The 17934-nt window shown below is 31.4% G+C and overlaps 1 protein-coding gene across 2 annotated transcripts in view; it reads right to left on the reverse strand.

Moving 5' to 3' along the window:
• Window positions 1-9319: 9319 nt before the first annotated feature.
• LOC107446522 (zinc finger C3HC-type protein 1-like) overlaps window positions 9320-17934 on the reverse strand; it is a 30859-nt gene continuing 22244 nt past the window's right edge. The window contains exon 8 of one of the 2 annotated variants that reach the window (XM_043040724.3): window positions 9320-10707. In XM_043040724.3, coding sequence (XP_042896658.2) covers window positions 10630-10707 — 78 coding nt within the window. In that variant the 3' untranslated portion in view covers window positions 9320-10629. The remainder of the gene's footprint in view (window positions 10708-17934) is intronic. The other variant, XM_071180801.2, reaches the window with a different exon arrangement.

Raw genomic sequence — 17934 nt, forward strand, 5'->3', positions numbered from 1 at the left:
CCTTTCTTTTATTTCTCACAATAAAATGAAAACCAATGAGTCAAAAAGTGCAAAAAGGTAAGAAACCGAAGCGCTGCAAATGTTTTTGTTCTTCTCTTATCTCAACTATATGGGGCGGAAAATATCGAATTGATGGTTCTGACCCTAAGGCGTGAGTCAGCGCCCGCTGGTGACAATGAATTTCACGCCCTGACGATACAAGAAGATGGACACAGGGCTTTAACATTCATTCCGAAGGCCCTAGGCAATTACACGGGCCCCCCTTTTTCTTATTTCGGGTCCTCTAGATCAGAATAACCCACGCGTGAAAAGGGGTAGAAGACGCGAGGTTTTGTTTCTGCGTAAGCTTCATTAGGTTCGATTCTTTACGGCGCTTTTCTATTTAGGCACCAACCTGGAATAAATAAGCTTCTTTTTTCCAGTGTCGACAATGGGGAGCACAAAACCCTTTATTTCACTCCAACTAAGCAAATGTTTAAGACTTCAGCGAAATGATATTTTTTGAAATTTGTTCTCGATTTTAATGTCTCGGCGATATGTGTGAATAGATTTTTTTTTTTTTTCTGTTTGAGTTCGTCCGAATGTAGATCAGTCAGATAAGTTACATAAGCCATTTATGCTTGATGTAATCTATAATAAAGAGCCCATCTGCGTGTCTCTCTTTAATAACTCCAGTTGCCCTCGAGCAATAGCACCGTTCCTAATGATGCTGATTATAACTAATATTTATTTCGACGCGATAAACTTCCAAAAACGCGTTTTGCCTAATCTAATAACGTTAAAGTCAGCAAATAATAATACAAAAAAATACAGTTGGAAATATATTAGCTTTATCAATTGTGGTCCCGCAGTGGACTGATCGTTAAGACACGATTCCTAGCTGATCACTGAAGTCAAGCATCACTTGCTGCGGTCAGTGTGCGGGTGGGTGACTACTTGTATCAGTCTGCGTAGGGACCGAGAGTGTGCGGTATTGGTCCTCGTTAAACTGTTCTACCGTAAAGTGCTCGACTTCGCGTGCAGGTCGTTGGGCTAACGAAGCGGGGTTGCTATCCCCTCTGAAGAGGATCAAAATTGTGATGGCAGGTCTTCGGATCATCCTAAGGGATGTTTTTCCCAGGCCGTCGCCAATAGCCCATTGTGCAGCTCTAGTGCTACGTAAATGAACTACTACTACTACTTATCAATTGCGAGGGTGTATTCCTTTCAGTTTTGTACATGATTTCTTATTACCCGATTAAAAACTTCATTCACTTCAGAAGTGAACAAATCGGAAATAAGCGTCGACATGATTCAAATTCTACAAAAATAGGCGATCATTTTTAAGACTTGCCAGGCGTGAATGTGATGGAACAAATGCGATTTGAAATAAATAAAAACGTAATGCTGCCAACGAATAAAGGAAAAAAAAGATGAGAAACAAAACTAGAAAAACCACAGTGGTCGAAAAAGGAAAAAACAGAACAAGAAAAACCGCAGTGGCCGAGAGGGGCAATTAAGGTAATATGCATTTCCACGCACTGTGGTGAGGAATTAATGTCGTTAACAAGGGACTCGGCATTCTTATAAATAAAACAAGATTCCAGAGCAGCGAGAAGAGCAGTTGCGGGTGAGGTGGAAATGATTTTGGCATTGTCGATATTGAATTTATGACTAAAATTCAAACAATTGATGATTTCTCATATCTATCGTGTCCAAATTTCAAAGCGCGTTTAGTTTACCCGACGTAGCTAAAGTCGCACCCACAAGGAATCTTGTAAATGCCTCAGCGATTATTAAATCCGAGAAGAAACAAAATTTAATGATTTATTTATTTAATGATTTATTTATTTAATGATTTTATTTATTTAATGATTTATTTATTTAATGATTTATTTATTTAATGATTTCTTATTGCTGATAAATAACGATTTATTGTTTAATTGCTGTTTACCTTGGCCGAAGAATAAATATTCCGCTATTAAAGTAAAATAATTCACATCGCATTAAAAGATTGGAAATAACACCAGGGAACAAATTTTTGGTTGCATTTATGCAAATCTTGAGTGTGGGGAATCTGAAATTAATTTTGCTCCTAAAGCGGCACGACATTTTTAGTCTATTTTTTCTTGAAATGTACAAGTATAATGTATACTTTATATGAAAAGTACAATGTATACTTTATATGAAAAGTACAATGTATACTTTATATATAACAGAGGTCCAAATAAATGTTACTACGGAAGTTATGGTACGTATCTTGATTAAAATTGCATAGGAACTCGTACCCGTAAATGTGGTCCTACGCGGCAAAGGCCGTTTCCCTATTATTAACAATTCAGAAGTGCACGAATAAACAGTTTGTAATGCGCCTCTAACGCCTCTGGTGGAGTATATTTCAGGGCTATTCCTATGCAATTTTAACCAATATAATCTATTGGACAATCATTCCTACGTAATTTTAATCAAGATGATGTGCTCTAACCCTCCTAGACTTCTGTCGTAACATTTACGTGGCTCTCCGCTTTAAATAACTTTTTTTTTAATTTTGTTCATTTCGGCAAAAAATAGACTAGAAAAGTAATTTTACAACAACAAAAAATTGTAAGTTGGAGAGTGATTGCAGATTTGACATCAACGATATTAAAGCATCTGTCAAAAAAATGCAATAACTCACGCAATAAATAGAGGTTCTCCAGTAAATTTAACCTGGCAGCGAACGTTAAAACTTGTTTCCAGTTCAGCAAATTTAAAATCAAATGCTCATGAACAATATATAACTAAATCAATTTTAATAAAATTGTGGGTTTTCTACATATTAACGTTTTGCACCATTTTCAAAATTAGCATGAAGAGTGTAGGTTAAAAATAGGTATAACTTCAAATTAAGAATCATGAATAACTGTTAAATATTTACAGTTGTAATAAAAACAGCATAGTAAACACAAAAAAAAAAATTTAAAAAAATATATATATATGGGACAAGAGAGCCTCAAAAAAAATTTATATATATATGAAATAACGGTGGAGCCACACCGATATTTTTTAGTTAATTGAAAGTCAAAACAGCATGATTAAGGAGTCCAGTTTCGGCATAATCTTTTATTTTACTAAACGATGGTGAAATAGAAGTTTCAACCCTCTCCAGCCGGAGAGGGAGAGTTTCAGTCAGATCTGACGAAGTTTAGTTGGTAAACATTATACACCAAAAAGACACGCAAAAATCATTGCTCTTGGGTTTTATACGATACTTACAATGTGTAAACAGGGCAGTCATATTGCATTAATTGTATTCCTACGCCTCATTAAAATTATTTATTACTCATAGAAAATCGTTTAATCTTTCCTTATATGGAAGTGAAAGATCTTAAAATAACTCCTCTTTTGAAACATAAATCTAATTATAATTAATTGGCATGTTTTCAGCCTTGAAGTCCCAAAATAGAATATCTGCATTTCATGAACACGAAAAGTTTTAATGCTTTTATTAATACAAAAGTATTTTTATTACTTTTGTATTACATATATATATATAGATATATAACCTCATTTTCACATTTAGTGAAAAAAAAGCCTTAATCAGTTTTCCTTCATGCCCACAAAGCATCAAATAAAAATGCATTTTCTAAAAATCTACGAATCCGATCTTCTAAACATTCGGCTCATTTTCGAATTCCTGTTCGAAGACAGTTTTCTCTTCCAAAAATTCTCGGAACAGAAAACGATGTGTGCATTTCACACTACTCCCACGACTCATTAGCCATCGTTTTCGAACACCAGAAACGTTCGAGTCTCACTTTTATGGAGGCTTCTATCTACAAGGTTTCGAATTTCAATTGCCACTTTTATGGCAGTCATTCAAAACTGGAAAACTGCAATCGTTCCTTATCGTTTCTGGATACGAGTAAACGGGAAAATAATGGAGGGAAAATTTTCGCAATAAAGACGTGGATGTTACTGTGGTCAAATACTGTCATTATTATCGTCTGCTGCGATTTCACTTTTTCTTCCTTTTTTATGGAAAAGGTGTGAATGAAGGTGGTTTAAAAAGTCGTAAAATTGTAAATATTTACCTCTTTTCTTAGAAATCTTTAGTAAATTTAGTAAACTTTATTTTTTTCGGTTTCGTAAATTTTTATTTCGGGTTTCGAGTAAAAGTTTCATGATGGTTGAAAGACATTTAAAAGAATAAAAACAACTTATGATTTACGGTTGTTAAAAAAGCTTACCTTTTACACAATCTGTAGGCTCAATAAGCCACATTTATACATGCTAGTCTGAGGCGCCGCAAATTTACATTTTTGAAAGGGGGAAAATTTCCACTTTGCCAAATGAAATTCCTAGTTTGCCCGAATCATAAATTAGTGCCTGCAATTTTTAATGTATAGCATAATGAAGGAACACCAAAAGCTACTCTGAAAGATTTTTTAGGAATTAAATTTTAAGGAGGTATAAATTATAATTTTCAACTTTTCCGGGAGGATTTCACTTACATGTTTCGAGTGTTTTCAAAATTAATAGTTTGATTTAAAAAAATTTTGCTCACCATTATACCTAATCAATTTAACCATATACATATATATTAACTATCTGATAATCAATGAAGTGTTGCTAAAGAAATTTCTTCTTACTTTGCAATTTTTACTTCACTATCACTAGAAAAACTTCTTAAAAAAGCAATTTAAAAATTAAATAAGATTTGTGTCAACAAATAAGCATAATTTTTAAGTTCGGTCTTCAACAGTTTACAATCCGCGAGTTACGCATTAGGAGAATCAAAGTTTTTCATTATTTATTAAAGCTAACTAAATATTATATACTATATTTGCGCCTGCACAAAAATTGCGAAATCAAATCGTACAAATATTTAACCTTTACGACTGAAATTCATTGGCTTGCGTTATTAATAATATAATGCAGGCCAATGAATTTCAGTCGTAAGGGTTTTTTCGCCAAAACGAAACGAATGGCAGCATAACTAAAACGTTAAAATCAGTCTTTTAAATGGACTTTGCCAACCAAATTTATTTAACTTTTTTAAACTGAATTTTTGTTATTAAAAACTTTTCTTTTCTTCATATTGAGACCAAGGATGACTTAGCTGATCTAAGTTTTGTACTCAAATATATAATGTAAGGCATTAGCGTATACAAAATATACGCGCGATATCAAAACATTGACAAATTAATTTCTAGCATTTCTCAAAGCTAGTATTTATTTTATTCTGTGCCTTGTGGTGTTAAAAGGCATTAGTAAGTGACAGTGCTTGATCAGCCAAATCTTTCAACAAAAAATAAGAACCTTTTAAGTACTTTTTAAGCACTCAAAAAATACTTGTAAGCACTATATACTTTAACAAAATGGAAAATAATTTTCAAAGACTTTACATGATCATGATGAAATAACTAGTTTCTGACAAAGAACTCTTTTCTTGATTATATTAGCCATTACAAAATGATCAAGAGATTTTTTAGTTCTCGATATCAGAGGGTGGGAAATGAAACCTGAAAACGATAATATCTTGCAAAATTCAGCAGAGTTGCACATGAGTGTGCAATAATCTCACCGAACCCAGCTCAGTAGACGCACACGCGGACTAGCAAGTATTTCATCAAACATGTAAAATGATTTTTTATTATACATTATAACCGTCGTTGAACAGCCGACCCAATTTTATGGGTTTACACTACTAATGTTCAACTAGGTAGCCTCGTAATTTTGAACCCAATCCAGAAGACAAGGGAACTCCTGGATCGAATATTGGGAGAAATTTCGCCTTCGTGGAGGACTTATGGAACTAATCCGTATTTGCGTTACATAGAGAGGAAGACCACGAGAACCTCACAAGGTTAGCCTGATGGCAAGGGGACTCTTACCCATGATCCGTCTACCACTGAATATATTCCACGTCAGCACTGAGGTCGGTGCAAGCCGGGTGCGGAATTCGTATAGATTGGGATTCGAATACGGTTCGCCTCATTGGAATGGGAACGCTCTATCCCCTGAGCCATCGCTGCTCAATGTAAAATGATTGGCGCTTTCATACGCTATGGACCGGCGGTGAGCCGAAATAGATTGTGGTTAAATGAATTGTGAAAACGTTGAACAATGTGAAAAGCACGCTTTTGCATAATACGTGGCGAAAAGCGACATGGTAAGGAAAAAAAATTTCATTTTCGAAAAGAGAAAAATAAGCAATTTTTAAAAACACTCAATGAAAAAACGGGCTTTTAAAAAAACGAAAATAAGCACCTTTAAGCACTTTTCAAAAACGCTACGCACCATGTTGATGGCTTTTACTCTGTGCTATCGTTTACAAACACGTTCGCATAAATAATATTCTGAATTATGGAATGTTTCTTTTGCACCTAGTAAGTATTTAGTTTACATTTTGCTATTCGAAAGATGAATGTCATGACCAAATGGCATTGAAACTAGAAGGACATTTTCTTTTTTTCAAAGGTAGTATCCCTATCATATAGGGGGGGGGGCACAAAAAAAATTCATCTGCAAATTTCACCGAGGTACAAGACAGTAATTCTGCAGCGCCTGGAATTTAAGTGCGGTTCCATAGTTAAGAGCACTATACTTTTCCCAGGTCTTAATTCATTTGCTCGCTTTTCAACTTACACAAATAAAAATAGCCATTAAAAATATTATTTTTTGGACTTCATATCAGTTGAAGTCAAAGTTACGTGGCTTGAACATCATACAATAACTTTCCATTAATATTTAGGAGACAATAATTGTTACCCAACAATACTATTTTGTCCAGGATTATAACTTATACAGGGTGTGTAGCCAAATCTTTCAACGAAAAAAAAAGCAACTTTTAAGTACTTATCAAGCACTTGAAAATATTTTTAAGCACTATATACATGAACAAAATGCAAAATAATTTTCAAAGAATTTACTTGATCAGGATAAAATAACTAACTTCTGACAAAAAACGCCTTTCTTGATTATATTAGCAACCATGAAAGCATCGATTTTTCAATTCGATTTCAGAGGGTAGAAAATGAAGCCTGAAATTTTGAATGTCTTGCAAAATGTAGCCGAGTTGCACATGAGAGTGCAAGAATCTCACGGAACCCATCTTAGTACAAGCACGTGCGGACCCGCAAGTAATATTTCTTCAAACATGTCAAATGATTGCAGCTTTCATACGCTACGGACCGACGGTACGCCGAAATGCAGTGTGAAAACGTTGAATAGAACAATTTTAAAACCACGCTTTTGCATAATACATTGCGAAAATCGACATGGTAAAGAAAAAAAATCATTTTCGAAAAGGAAAATTCAAATTGAAACACTTTAAAAATACCCAATAAAAAAAAACATCTTTGAAGGGCTTTTAGGAAACGAAAATAAGCCCCTTTTAAAACGCTACGCACCATGTTATAATAAGAATGTATACATGGTTTTATTTTACAAGCAGTAACGAAATTATAATTCATAAGTAATGAAGTAGCTTAGTAAACTAAGCTACTTCAGTAATCGGAATCAGAGATGTCATGAAAACTGTTGCGCATGAAATTTTTTAACATGGTGGATCCTAATTTCTGTTACACTATTCCTCTGCCGAACGTTTGCAGTTCTGCAAAATCAAAAACAGACATAAAACTTCATAAATAAATGTTTTTCAGGGGTTCAAAATGACCCCTTTTGGCCGTTTTAAGTAGTTCCATAACTATTTATTTTAATAATCAGAAAGGCATGAAATTTCAATATGGTATACTTAGAAACAATTTAACACTAAACATACCATAACCGGTCAAAGGACCGTTTAAGAACTGTTGCATTGAAAATGCGCTTATCATCTAATCGTTTTTTGCATATCTGACTTCATGACTTTTTCTAACAACTATATACAGTTATTATTCTATTACTATTTTTTTGTATTCTGTTTGTTTTGAATACCACAACCGGTCATTTGACCGGGAGAACAATTTATTGCTTTATGAGGTTATCGGATTAGAAATTACGATGTAATGCATGTTCTGTGTATCGCATTCAATTAGTTGCACATTTCAGAAAAGACTGTTGCGTATTGAGTTCAAACAAAATAACTGTGAATTCAAATTTCAAGAAAGTAGCTAAAATTTTAGATTGGCATTTTTGAGTAAGAAAAAGGGACAAAAACTAAATCTTTTGGTAAGTAGCCTGTATTTTATTTTGATATCTTTACTTCATTTGTAACTAACCTGTTAGTTTTTACCCAGAAAAATGTTGAAACGATCAAGACAGCACAAGCTCTTAGAAGAAATAATATTAGTTATAAGAATAATTATAGGAATTATAATTCTTATAAATAAAAGAATAATTATAAGAATTATAGAAATAATAATAAATAGAAGAAATATGTTTGCGGAAAATGTACAATGGAAACACCCTGTATAGCTTATTTCCTTCCTAACATCCATATTTCATACATTCAATCAAGAAACATGAAGTCTGGTCATTTGACCGGCTATTGTAGAAATAGATATACATTAAGTGTTGGTATGTTTAGTGTTAAAAAAGTTTAAAAAATATAAACTTCGAAGCTCACACGTATCTTTAAAAATAGCATAAGAATTGGCCAAAAAAAAATATAAAAAATGACCTCAACAGCGCTTCTAGTGTTATTAAGCTCTGCTTGACTTATGAGAAATTAATGATTTTTTTTTTCAGGTTAGCCACACTCAGAAAAAAAAATCCCCTAATTTTCCAGACTAATATTTATTGAATTTCCCTGATTTTCACAGATATGCATAAATTTTATTATTAATTTTTCAATTATGTTACGTTCTTATACATAAATATATTACAAAACAATAATACGTGCTACTAGAGTTGAAAATAAACAATTTTAAAAAAAAAACATTACAAAACCGATTTCTGCTGAAATAGAATATTGGATTTTAAGATAACTCTAAATCAAATTTATTCATATAGGCTATTTTATTGAAATTCCCTGTTTCTTCCCAGACTGAAAAAATTCCCTTACTTTTCCCAGTTTTTTGTAGCCATCCAGTATTAAATATTAAAAATTTCCGGTTTAAAATATTAGAAATCAACACTTTTGTATAAAGTAGAAGAAAAAAACTTTTGTTTATGATTTTGAGACAGTTCAACTAATTAGTGGAAATGAAAGAATGCTTTTTTTTAAAGCACCTTTTCCTTATTTATTATGAGGAAGAAACACTGGACTTTACTGCACATCCATGAATATTGTTTGCTCTAAATATAACTTTGTATGTCCATCAAATTGTTGATAAAGGATTTTTTTGTAAGAATATAAAATAAAAAGAAATATAGAAAAAAGTTTTTTAGAATGCAGAAAAAAATATAGCCAATATAAATGCAGTACATTTTTATTTGTTCAGCCATTTTTAGAAACACATGATTACTTAATATGACACGACCATAATTTTCCTTCATAAATTTGTAAAACTATGACAAATAAATTCCTGTGATTGCAAAAAACTGATTTTATTCCCTTTTAATACCTAACAAGCATTGTTGTTTTAAAAATATATATATATAATTTATAGTAGAATTTAACAAGGGAAAAAAAGAAGGAAAATTTGCTAAGATTTCAAAATGAAAACATTAAAATTGCATAAGACATTTTAATTGTAACGAGCAAATTTAAGTGATTAAATTATCATACTCAGAATTGAAATAAGAAGAATTATTTTAACAAAAATTAAAATGTGAAGAACAATTTTAACAGGTTCTATAACGGATAGTAAACAAAAGTAATTTTTTTCACGTTAGAGCAATTTTTTATAGGGATGCAAACATTTTACATTGGTATTATTATGCAAATGCTCATGTAAAGTATTTATTCAGGGTTTCTTCTTAACTATGCATTCTTAAGATCGTACCATACAACCATTACAATGGTGTTATATTTTTGATTTCTAAAAACAAAAATCCAGCAATTTATAAATATTCAAAATACTACTAAAAATAATTGGGGAATTCCTAGAACAGAGGTTATAAATTAAGAATTAAGATACTCCAAAATCTTATAGAACAGTATAAGCAAATTTAATAATTCACAATAAATGGGCGAAATTGGTAATTTATTTTTTTAGAATGGAAACTTAATGGAACTTTAAACAATCTCCATGGCAAAAAAATAATTTTTACAAGCTCTGTAATATAATTAATAAAGTAAAAAGAAGAAATTCTTCAGTTTGAATATGAATAAGGTTACAGTAACAAAAGAAAAGAAAATATTAAAAAATTACACTTTAGTACTAATATTACAAATGGTACATAAATAAACTAATTGTTTAAAAACATAAATTCTCTCATTTCATTTCTAAAAATGTAATTTTAAAATAAAAAAGTTACTATATTAATAAGTTTCTGACTTTAGATAAACAAAATCAAGAGGAAATATAACAAAAAAAATTAATACTAACGACTCCTGACATTTTGGGAAGATTAGCACTTATGTTATAGAACAAAACAATTTTAAATTATATGCCATTCTTAGCACAATAAATAAAAATTTTCTATACAAAACAACAACAAAAATGTCTGTAAAATATAAAAAAATAAATATGACATGGTCATTATACGAAAAGATGACACACTTTTAAGATGGTCCTTTAAAGATACAAAAAAGTGTAGAATTTTATAACTATTATGATCCTATAATGAAGAAGGGCTAGTCCAACTATCTAGAAGATCTTGTATGCTTCGAAAATGTTCTTTTGTAGGGGTAGCCTCCTAAGAAATTGCAAAACTCATTAACATTTACATAGCATATTTCTTTTTAACAGCAATGAAAACATAACACAACAAAAACAATTTAAAATATAATCAGAGTTTTCAATCAATTTTAAAAATGAAATTTACTGGTTATTTTACAGGTATGATTTAGGAATTTTCTAGATTTTTGTAAAAAAATTCAACTTTTCCTGATTAATCCTTGCTTTCTAGAACCAAAATAAAATTCTCTGACAATTTAAGGTTTTTCCTATTCTCCCTAACCGGTGAGAGCCTTGAGAAATTAAATAAATATAATTAATAAAATTATAATAATATATAATGATTATTAAATATATTGTAATAATAATTATTATTTATTAGAAAGATTAATAATAATTGCATAAAAATAAACTTAAGTTTTTTTTATTTAATATTATTGAAAGAAAAATTAATTGCATCATTAACCTTCAAAAAACCATTAATATTAATTTTACCAAGATAAATATGATCTAATTGAAAATCAATGATCTGTTAGCTTTGACAAGGTGCGTAGCCAGATTTTTCAATAAAAAGTAATACTTTTTAAGTACTCAAAAAATATTCTTTATGACTTTCCGAAAAAAAAAAATTATAATTAGGATCTTGTACAGTAATGAAGATTTTTTTTAATATTGTTTAAAGTTCTTAATTTATAAACATTAAATCAATAAAATTCAAAAAAATTTACATAATCATGATAAAATAACTAGTTTCTGATAAATATTGCTGAAAAAAATTGGGGAAATCATGCATTTTTTGCAATTGACAATCGACACGGCAAAGGAAAAAATCTTTTTTTAAAAGACAGAAAATTAAGCACTTTTTACCAACCTCGAATAAAAAAGGCACATTTAAGGGTTTTAAGAAACGTAAATGAAAAATAAGCACCTTTGTGCACTTTTTAAAAATGCTACACAACCTGTTTGATACAAAGCAATTTTGGCGCAGACACTTTTTACATTGAAAACACTTTTTGTTGTATTTTTTTCACAGCGACATGGCATTACAGACACTAAGAATGGCCATCCAATAGTCTTAATACAATTTAAAATTACTGTAATGCACATGACAATTAGAAATCCATTTTATGACTCATTGTAAATAGTTTCCTCCTGATGAGAAGTTCTTTTTTACACAATTCGCTGCACTTAGAAAGATCAACCATTTTGAAGCATTCATAGAAAGGTACAATTTTCAGTCATTGTTTCTCGTATCATTAGATATATCTTAGTCATAGAGTTTAAATACCTCAGAAATAGCATTGATAACACGAATCAGAAAGAAAAAACTGTCTATAGCAAGAATCTTCAAAATACAGTCAGACCTCGATATAAGGTCATCCACATATAAGGTCACTTTTCCAAAGTCCTGGCTCACTGAATAGGAATTCTTTGCTACAGATTATCGGATATATAGTCAAGTTTTAAAAATCATTATCGCTTATAAGGTCATTTTTATCTGAGGCGAGGGAAGCTCCTTTCAAACAAAATCTTATTTAACTTCCTTACAAGGCAGTTACCTCTCTCAAGTTTTAGGAAAATGTTGCAGCCAATGAACAAGCTACAATTTCTGAAATTGTTTCACAAGTTGTGGACAGTGAGGACAATGACAGTGATCCTGAGACTGTAGCTGTAACCCAAGTGGAAGCCTTCAATGCAATAAATATCAGACGAAATTTTTTTACAAACCATGAGGGAGCTGAGGAACATTTTGAGAAGTTACAAAATCTAGAAAACATTGTTCGAAAAATGAAACCAAAAACAAGACAGACCTGCATAAATGATTATTTTAAATAAAGTAAGATGTATGAACACTTTGAGGAAATTTGTAAACAGCTTTATTTTAAATTAAAATTTTTTTCTAAAAATCTAACTTTCTTTAATTCTTTACTAATTCTGTTAAAGTTTATTGACTTAAATAATTAATTTATCATCGATCGTTTTCGTTTGTATTGCCATTTTTAAAAAGTTATAATGTGTGCTATTTACGTGCTTAGTTACAAACTGCTAATGAATTGGTTAAAAGGTCACCCCGCTTATAAGGTCACTTTTGCAATGTCCCTTAGGGTGACCTTATATCGAGGTCTGACTGTATTTCTTTAGGTTAAACTCTGTTATTAGACTGAAATATTGAAGTTAAGATGGAACACAACCATTTATTGAATACAAAGTACAACAGGAAGAAAAAAAAAGAATGTATTTTTCAGTTTTCTTAAAAGCAAAGAACAGTCAGTGCATGTTTATGTGAACTTAAAATTCTTGGTTCTCAACATCCTCCCCACCCTGGTCTATCTCGAAGGAAATGGCCAGTTGTAGAGGATGTGATAAGATCTTGTCCCCACACCTCAAATGGATGGCTCTCACAACTCTGTCTCACCCAGATATTAGTTAGAAAACAAAAGCATTTTTCCACATTTGGCAAGGACCAAGATTTTTTGGAGAAGTACTACATCCCTATCTTCTATCGTAGGTAGCTTTCTCATGCTTCTAACTTAGGGATAACTTTTCAAATCTATCAAATATTCTTTTGACCATCCACATTAAAATGAATGTAGTAGAGCTTGTAGATACTTCCAAACTTTCAATAATGGTATTTGTCTCACCTTATTGTTGGTCAGAAATTTTGATCTATGAGGGAGTAATGACGTCAAGGCCTCAATTTGATCATCAATTCCGTATTTGTGCAGTAGTGGACGCTTGTTAATGGTCGCTTCAATTTCTACTAGAGCTTTGATCAAATTTTCTTTTTTCAAACATGGTTTTTCTATTGTTTTGCACAAACATCTTTTCACAGTTCCAACCCTTCTTCCCCACTAACCTCCCCAATAAGCCACTTGAGGAGACTTTGTATCAGTTTTTTGCTTGCATGTTTGCTTGCAGACCATTGTATAACAATTTATATAATAGTCTGTATAAAAAAGTTGTATCTCTGGTGCAGTTCAAGCATTCACAGAGTTCCTCACTGGTTGCATGGAAAGTTGTTGCATTATCCGAGATTATAGTTTCAGGGATTAAATAGACTTATTTTAGAATTAGCAAGCAACGAAAAATTGTTTTCTGGAGCTCATATGTCTTTCAGAAAGCTATTTTGCTGAGACGCACTTACAAGATCACTTCTAACTTTCAGGGGTGATTGTGAGCTCAATTCAAAAATCCTGAAAATTTCTCGAGTAAAATTATTAGTTACGCATCTCAAAAAATTAATGTCTTCAAAAATTTAAATCATTGATATTTTAAAAACATGAAATTCTAAATAAATTATATGCAGCATAATTTAAATGAATAATTATGTATAAGTTTCCTTTTATGTCTAATCACATTTATTATTCTAAAAGAAAAAATATTTACGAATGAAAGAGATGCCAAGTATAAATTATAGTTCTAATATTTCTATACAAAATACACAAGAATTTTCAGACACAAATGCGATCGATGATTTCTCGAAGCTTCTAGACATTGGAATTTCGGGAAACTGCCGGACCACGGTTAGCGAAAAATTCGAATTTTTTCCGAAGCACAATCATCTTTGAACATTTTTTCAAGTTTAATTCTTTAGTATTCCCTGTATGTGCGTTGTGAGTTAAGTGAAAGCATCATGCAACAATACACAGATTCTCTGTAGTGTTGCATAAATAGCTTCTCTGAGAAGATTGTTATAAGAACTGAATCTTGAATAATCAATGATGTTTTCGTTTAAAGAGATTTCATATACTTCTATATTTTGATTTCATGTCTGAAGGAGTAGATACTTAATATTTTTGGTGCCTTTCGGCCACTTGCCTGATGATTCAAGCAAAAATAATGGACCATGCCACTATAGAACAAGATCTTCTAATTTGGCAAGTAGTACCCCTCCAGAAAGAGGGTCAGGAAAGTAACTTTCAACGATGTGGATTTCCTTTAATCCCTGCCGAAGTCACATTAAAATTGCTTTACTAACATCAAAATTAGTATCCTGGCAAAAAATTATGAAGTAAACCGGCACCAGTCAAAGCTTCTAATAATTCCAGTATGGGAAGAGTGATTCGTTTTAAAGGTGAAAGTGTATTCTTTCCACAACTTATCTTAACCATAGAGTCTTCACTGAAACGGATATAGCCATAAGCTCATTCAGAAGCATCACAAAATACATGTAAGAAGCATTGGAGTTTTCAGATGTTCCAATCCATCTCTTGCTATGTGTAGATCACTTAAGCAATGTAATTTTTATTGGCATACGTGCCATTGCTCAGAGATTTATGGCGGATTCCATTGGATCCCTTTGAGCCATGCGTCTTAGGATAATATCTTTCCAATGACAGATACTGGAGCAAACATTCTTAAAGGATCATAAAACTTTGATATTGACTTTAAGAGAGAATGTTTAGTAGCTAGTTTTTGGTTTAGGTTTAAAAATTTTTCTTTGATTTCTTTAAAAAAATTTATTATTTTCAGTATTCTAGTTGATGCCCAAAATTTGACAATCATTAATAAAAGTTAAGTTTCTTTGTATCCATTTCCTTTTTAAATTGGCGAATTAGTAACCTATTTTGCTAATGGAAGACTTATGAGGAACATAAAATCTGCCACCTCTTGGTAGTAATAGCGTCTTTGTTTGTTTCTACACTCATAGCAAACTCGTCCATGAAAAGACATTTCTCAAATGTTTTGAAGCACATAAATAAGTTGTTGCATTTAGTGAAGCCAACTACTGCAATGTGGGTGAAAGTAGAAAGTTAAACCACATGGCAAACGCTTGAGACGGTAGTAAAACTTTAATTGCTAAGATTGATTATTTCTCCATCAGAGTTTTCCTTTAAACCAAAGAAATCTCGTTACGTCCCGATCTGCTTCAGCTAATGTTAACTGAAGAAAAGCCACACTTCCATCTGCTGAAACAGCTATTGGATGCAGTTAATAAAGTTTCCATTATTTCTGGTAACAAATTGAGTTCATTTAGAGAAGGATTTCCCAAGGTGTGTGTGAAGATCCGTCAAAAACATTTAATATTACCAATTTTTTTAATACTGAAGTGATGAAAATATATGTTTTGTTCATCTGATTCATTTGGAGCCACTTCTACTTGATCACCATCCATTTTAATTTTAATCTTTCATGTATCGAATATAAGTATTTTCTAATTCTTTGTCATTCAACATTCTACAGCAGCATTAAATGCAACATTATTATAGCTATTTAACGAACAAATAACATCAAGTTTCCGAGGCACATTCGCGACTCTATGATTGTCTTTTAGTATTTCAAGGTTACGTGCAGACTAGACTTTTTCTTCATTAACTTTTATTCCTATTGTTTCCAAATCCCAAAATTCTCTGACGTGATATTCAAAAACCGGTACTAAAGTTCCTGTACTAATGTTGTGAACTGAAATGCTATGGTAGTAAATGAACAGTAGAATCCATCTAAACATAGTAGGTATGAGTACCCATGAGTTGCAGAAAGTCGAATTTAACATGTACTATTGTCCATAAAAATCAGCCTCTATAGGTAAGTCACTTAATCAGTCTGATGGATCAGCAAATTGTAACATTTTATTAAGACCAAAGGAACAGCGCATAGGTGTTTGAACTTTCAAATGCCTGAATTTGAATATTTAGTGTGGAGTTGTTCAAATGCTAAAATAAACCAAATTTAACTTTTCGCTTCGGGTCTGGGTGAGCTGCAATGGACTCAAATGCCTCGAGATTCAATGGTTCTGAGCTAATAGTTTCTGGGTACGAGGCATCAGACGAATGAAACTAGATTGACTCGCACCATTATTTTAACAGGGTGCATAGCTAAATCTCTCAACAAAAGCACCTTTTAAATACTTTATAAGCACTGTGTACATTAACAAAATGCAAAATAATTTTCAAAGACTTTACATGATCATGATAAAATAACTAGTTTCTGACAAAAAAACTTTTTCCGTGATTATATTAGCCGTTATAAAATGATAGAGTGATTTTTCAGCTCGATATCAGAGGAAACAAAATGAAGCCTGAAATTAAGAGTATCTTGTAAAATGCAGCAGAGTTGCCATGAGAGTGCAATAATCTCACAGAACCCAGCTCAATAGAATCACATGCAGACTTGCAAGTATTTCATCAAACATGTAAAATAATTGGAGCTTTCATATGCTATGGACAGACGGTACGCCGAAATGGATTGTTGTTGAATGAAGTGTGAAAATGTTGGATAGAACAATGTAAAAAGCACGCTTTTGCTTATTGCGTAAAATTCGACATGGTAAAGAAAAAGGTCTCATTTTCAAAAAGGGAAAATTAAGCACTTTTTAAAAACACCCAATGAAAAAATCACCTTTATAAAGTCTTTAAAAAAAATCAAAAATAAGCACCTTTAAGCATTTTTTAAAAATGCTACACACCATGTTTAAGACACTGCATTATTTTTATTTTACCTAAACCATATACTCGAGCAGTTTGCAAATGGGTCAATTTAGGTATATTTTAGGTAGTATAAAATATTTGTGGGTGTAAAATTCACTAATTCTTCACTAAAACTTTAAAGATTCATAAAGAATAATAAAAAAATTAGATAAAGGGATACAAACATGATCTTAAAAAATATATCATAATGTGAATTTTAAATTTAGAATGCTGAGATTATTTGTTGATTAAATTAAAGCTGTGAAGTCCATTATTGGGACAATGCCAGTTTAAGAGTCACATCAGACAATCATATAGTTATCCACCTTATAATTTACTTCCGCTTAAAAACCAAAATTTATTTATACAGAAAACTTATCAAAACTTAATATTATTAAACTTAAATATTATATATAAGAACAAACTCGAAACAAGAAATTACACAATTATTTTTCACAAATTATTCGAATTTTATAATTCCAAAAAAATTCAACCATGTTGCAGCAGAGCAGATGTCAGACTTATTTACTTTGAACATCATTGACAACTTACTGTTGCCATTAATTGTAAAATTGGTTATTTTCCATGCCTATAGCAAGATTTTTTTTCTAGGTTTTCAGCCTAAAGGTGATTTTTTTTTTATCCCATAATCAAATTCTTTGACAACTACAATTAGAACAGTTAAATCAAACTAATTCAGAAGCAGTTACCAACCTTCGTGTCACGAATCTTTTCCGTCAACAGGAGTGACAAGATAGCTTTCACTTGATTTTATTAAAATATTATGAGCATTGATATTTTTCGATATTACGATAAGAATGTTGTAATAAATCAATTTT

Source organism: Parasteatoda tepidariorum, chromosome 8 (assembly GCF_982258835.1).
Source record: "Parasteatoda tepidariorum strain Cologne lab strain chromosome 8, Ptep-v5.0, whole genome shotgun sequence".
NCBI lineage: Eukaryota > Metazoa > Arthropoda > Arachnida > Araneae > Theridiidae > Parasteatoda > Parasteatoda tepidariorum.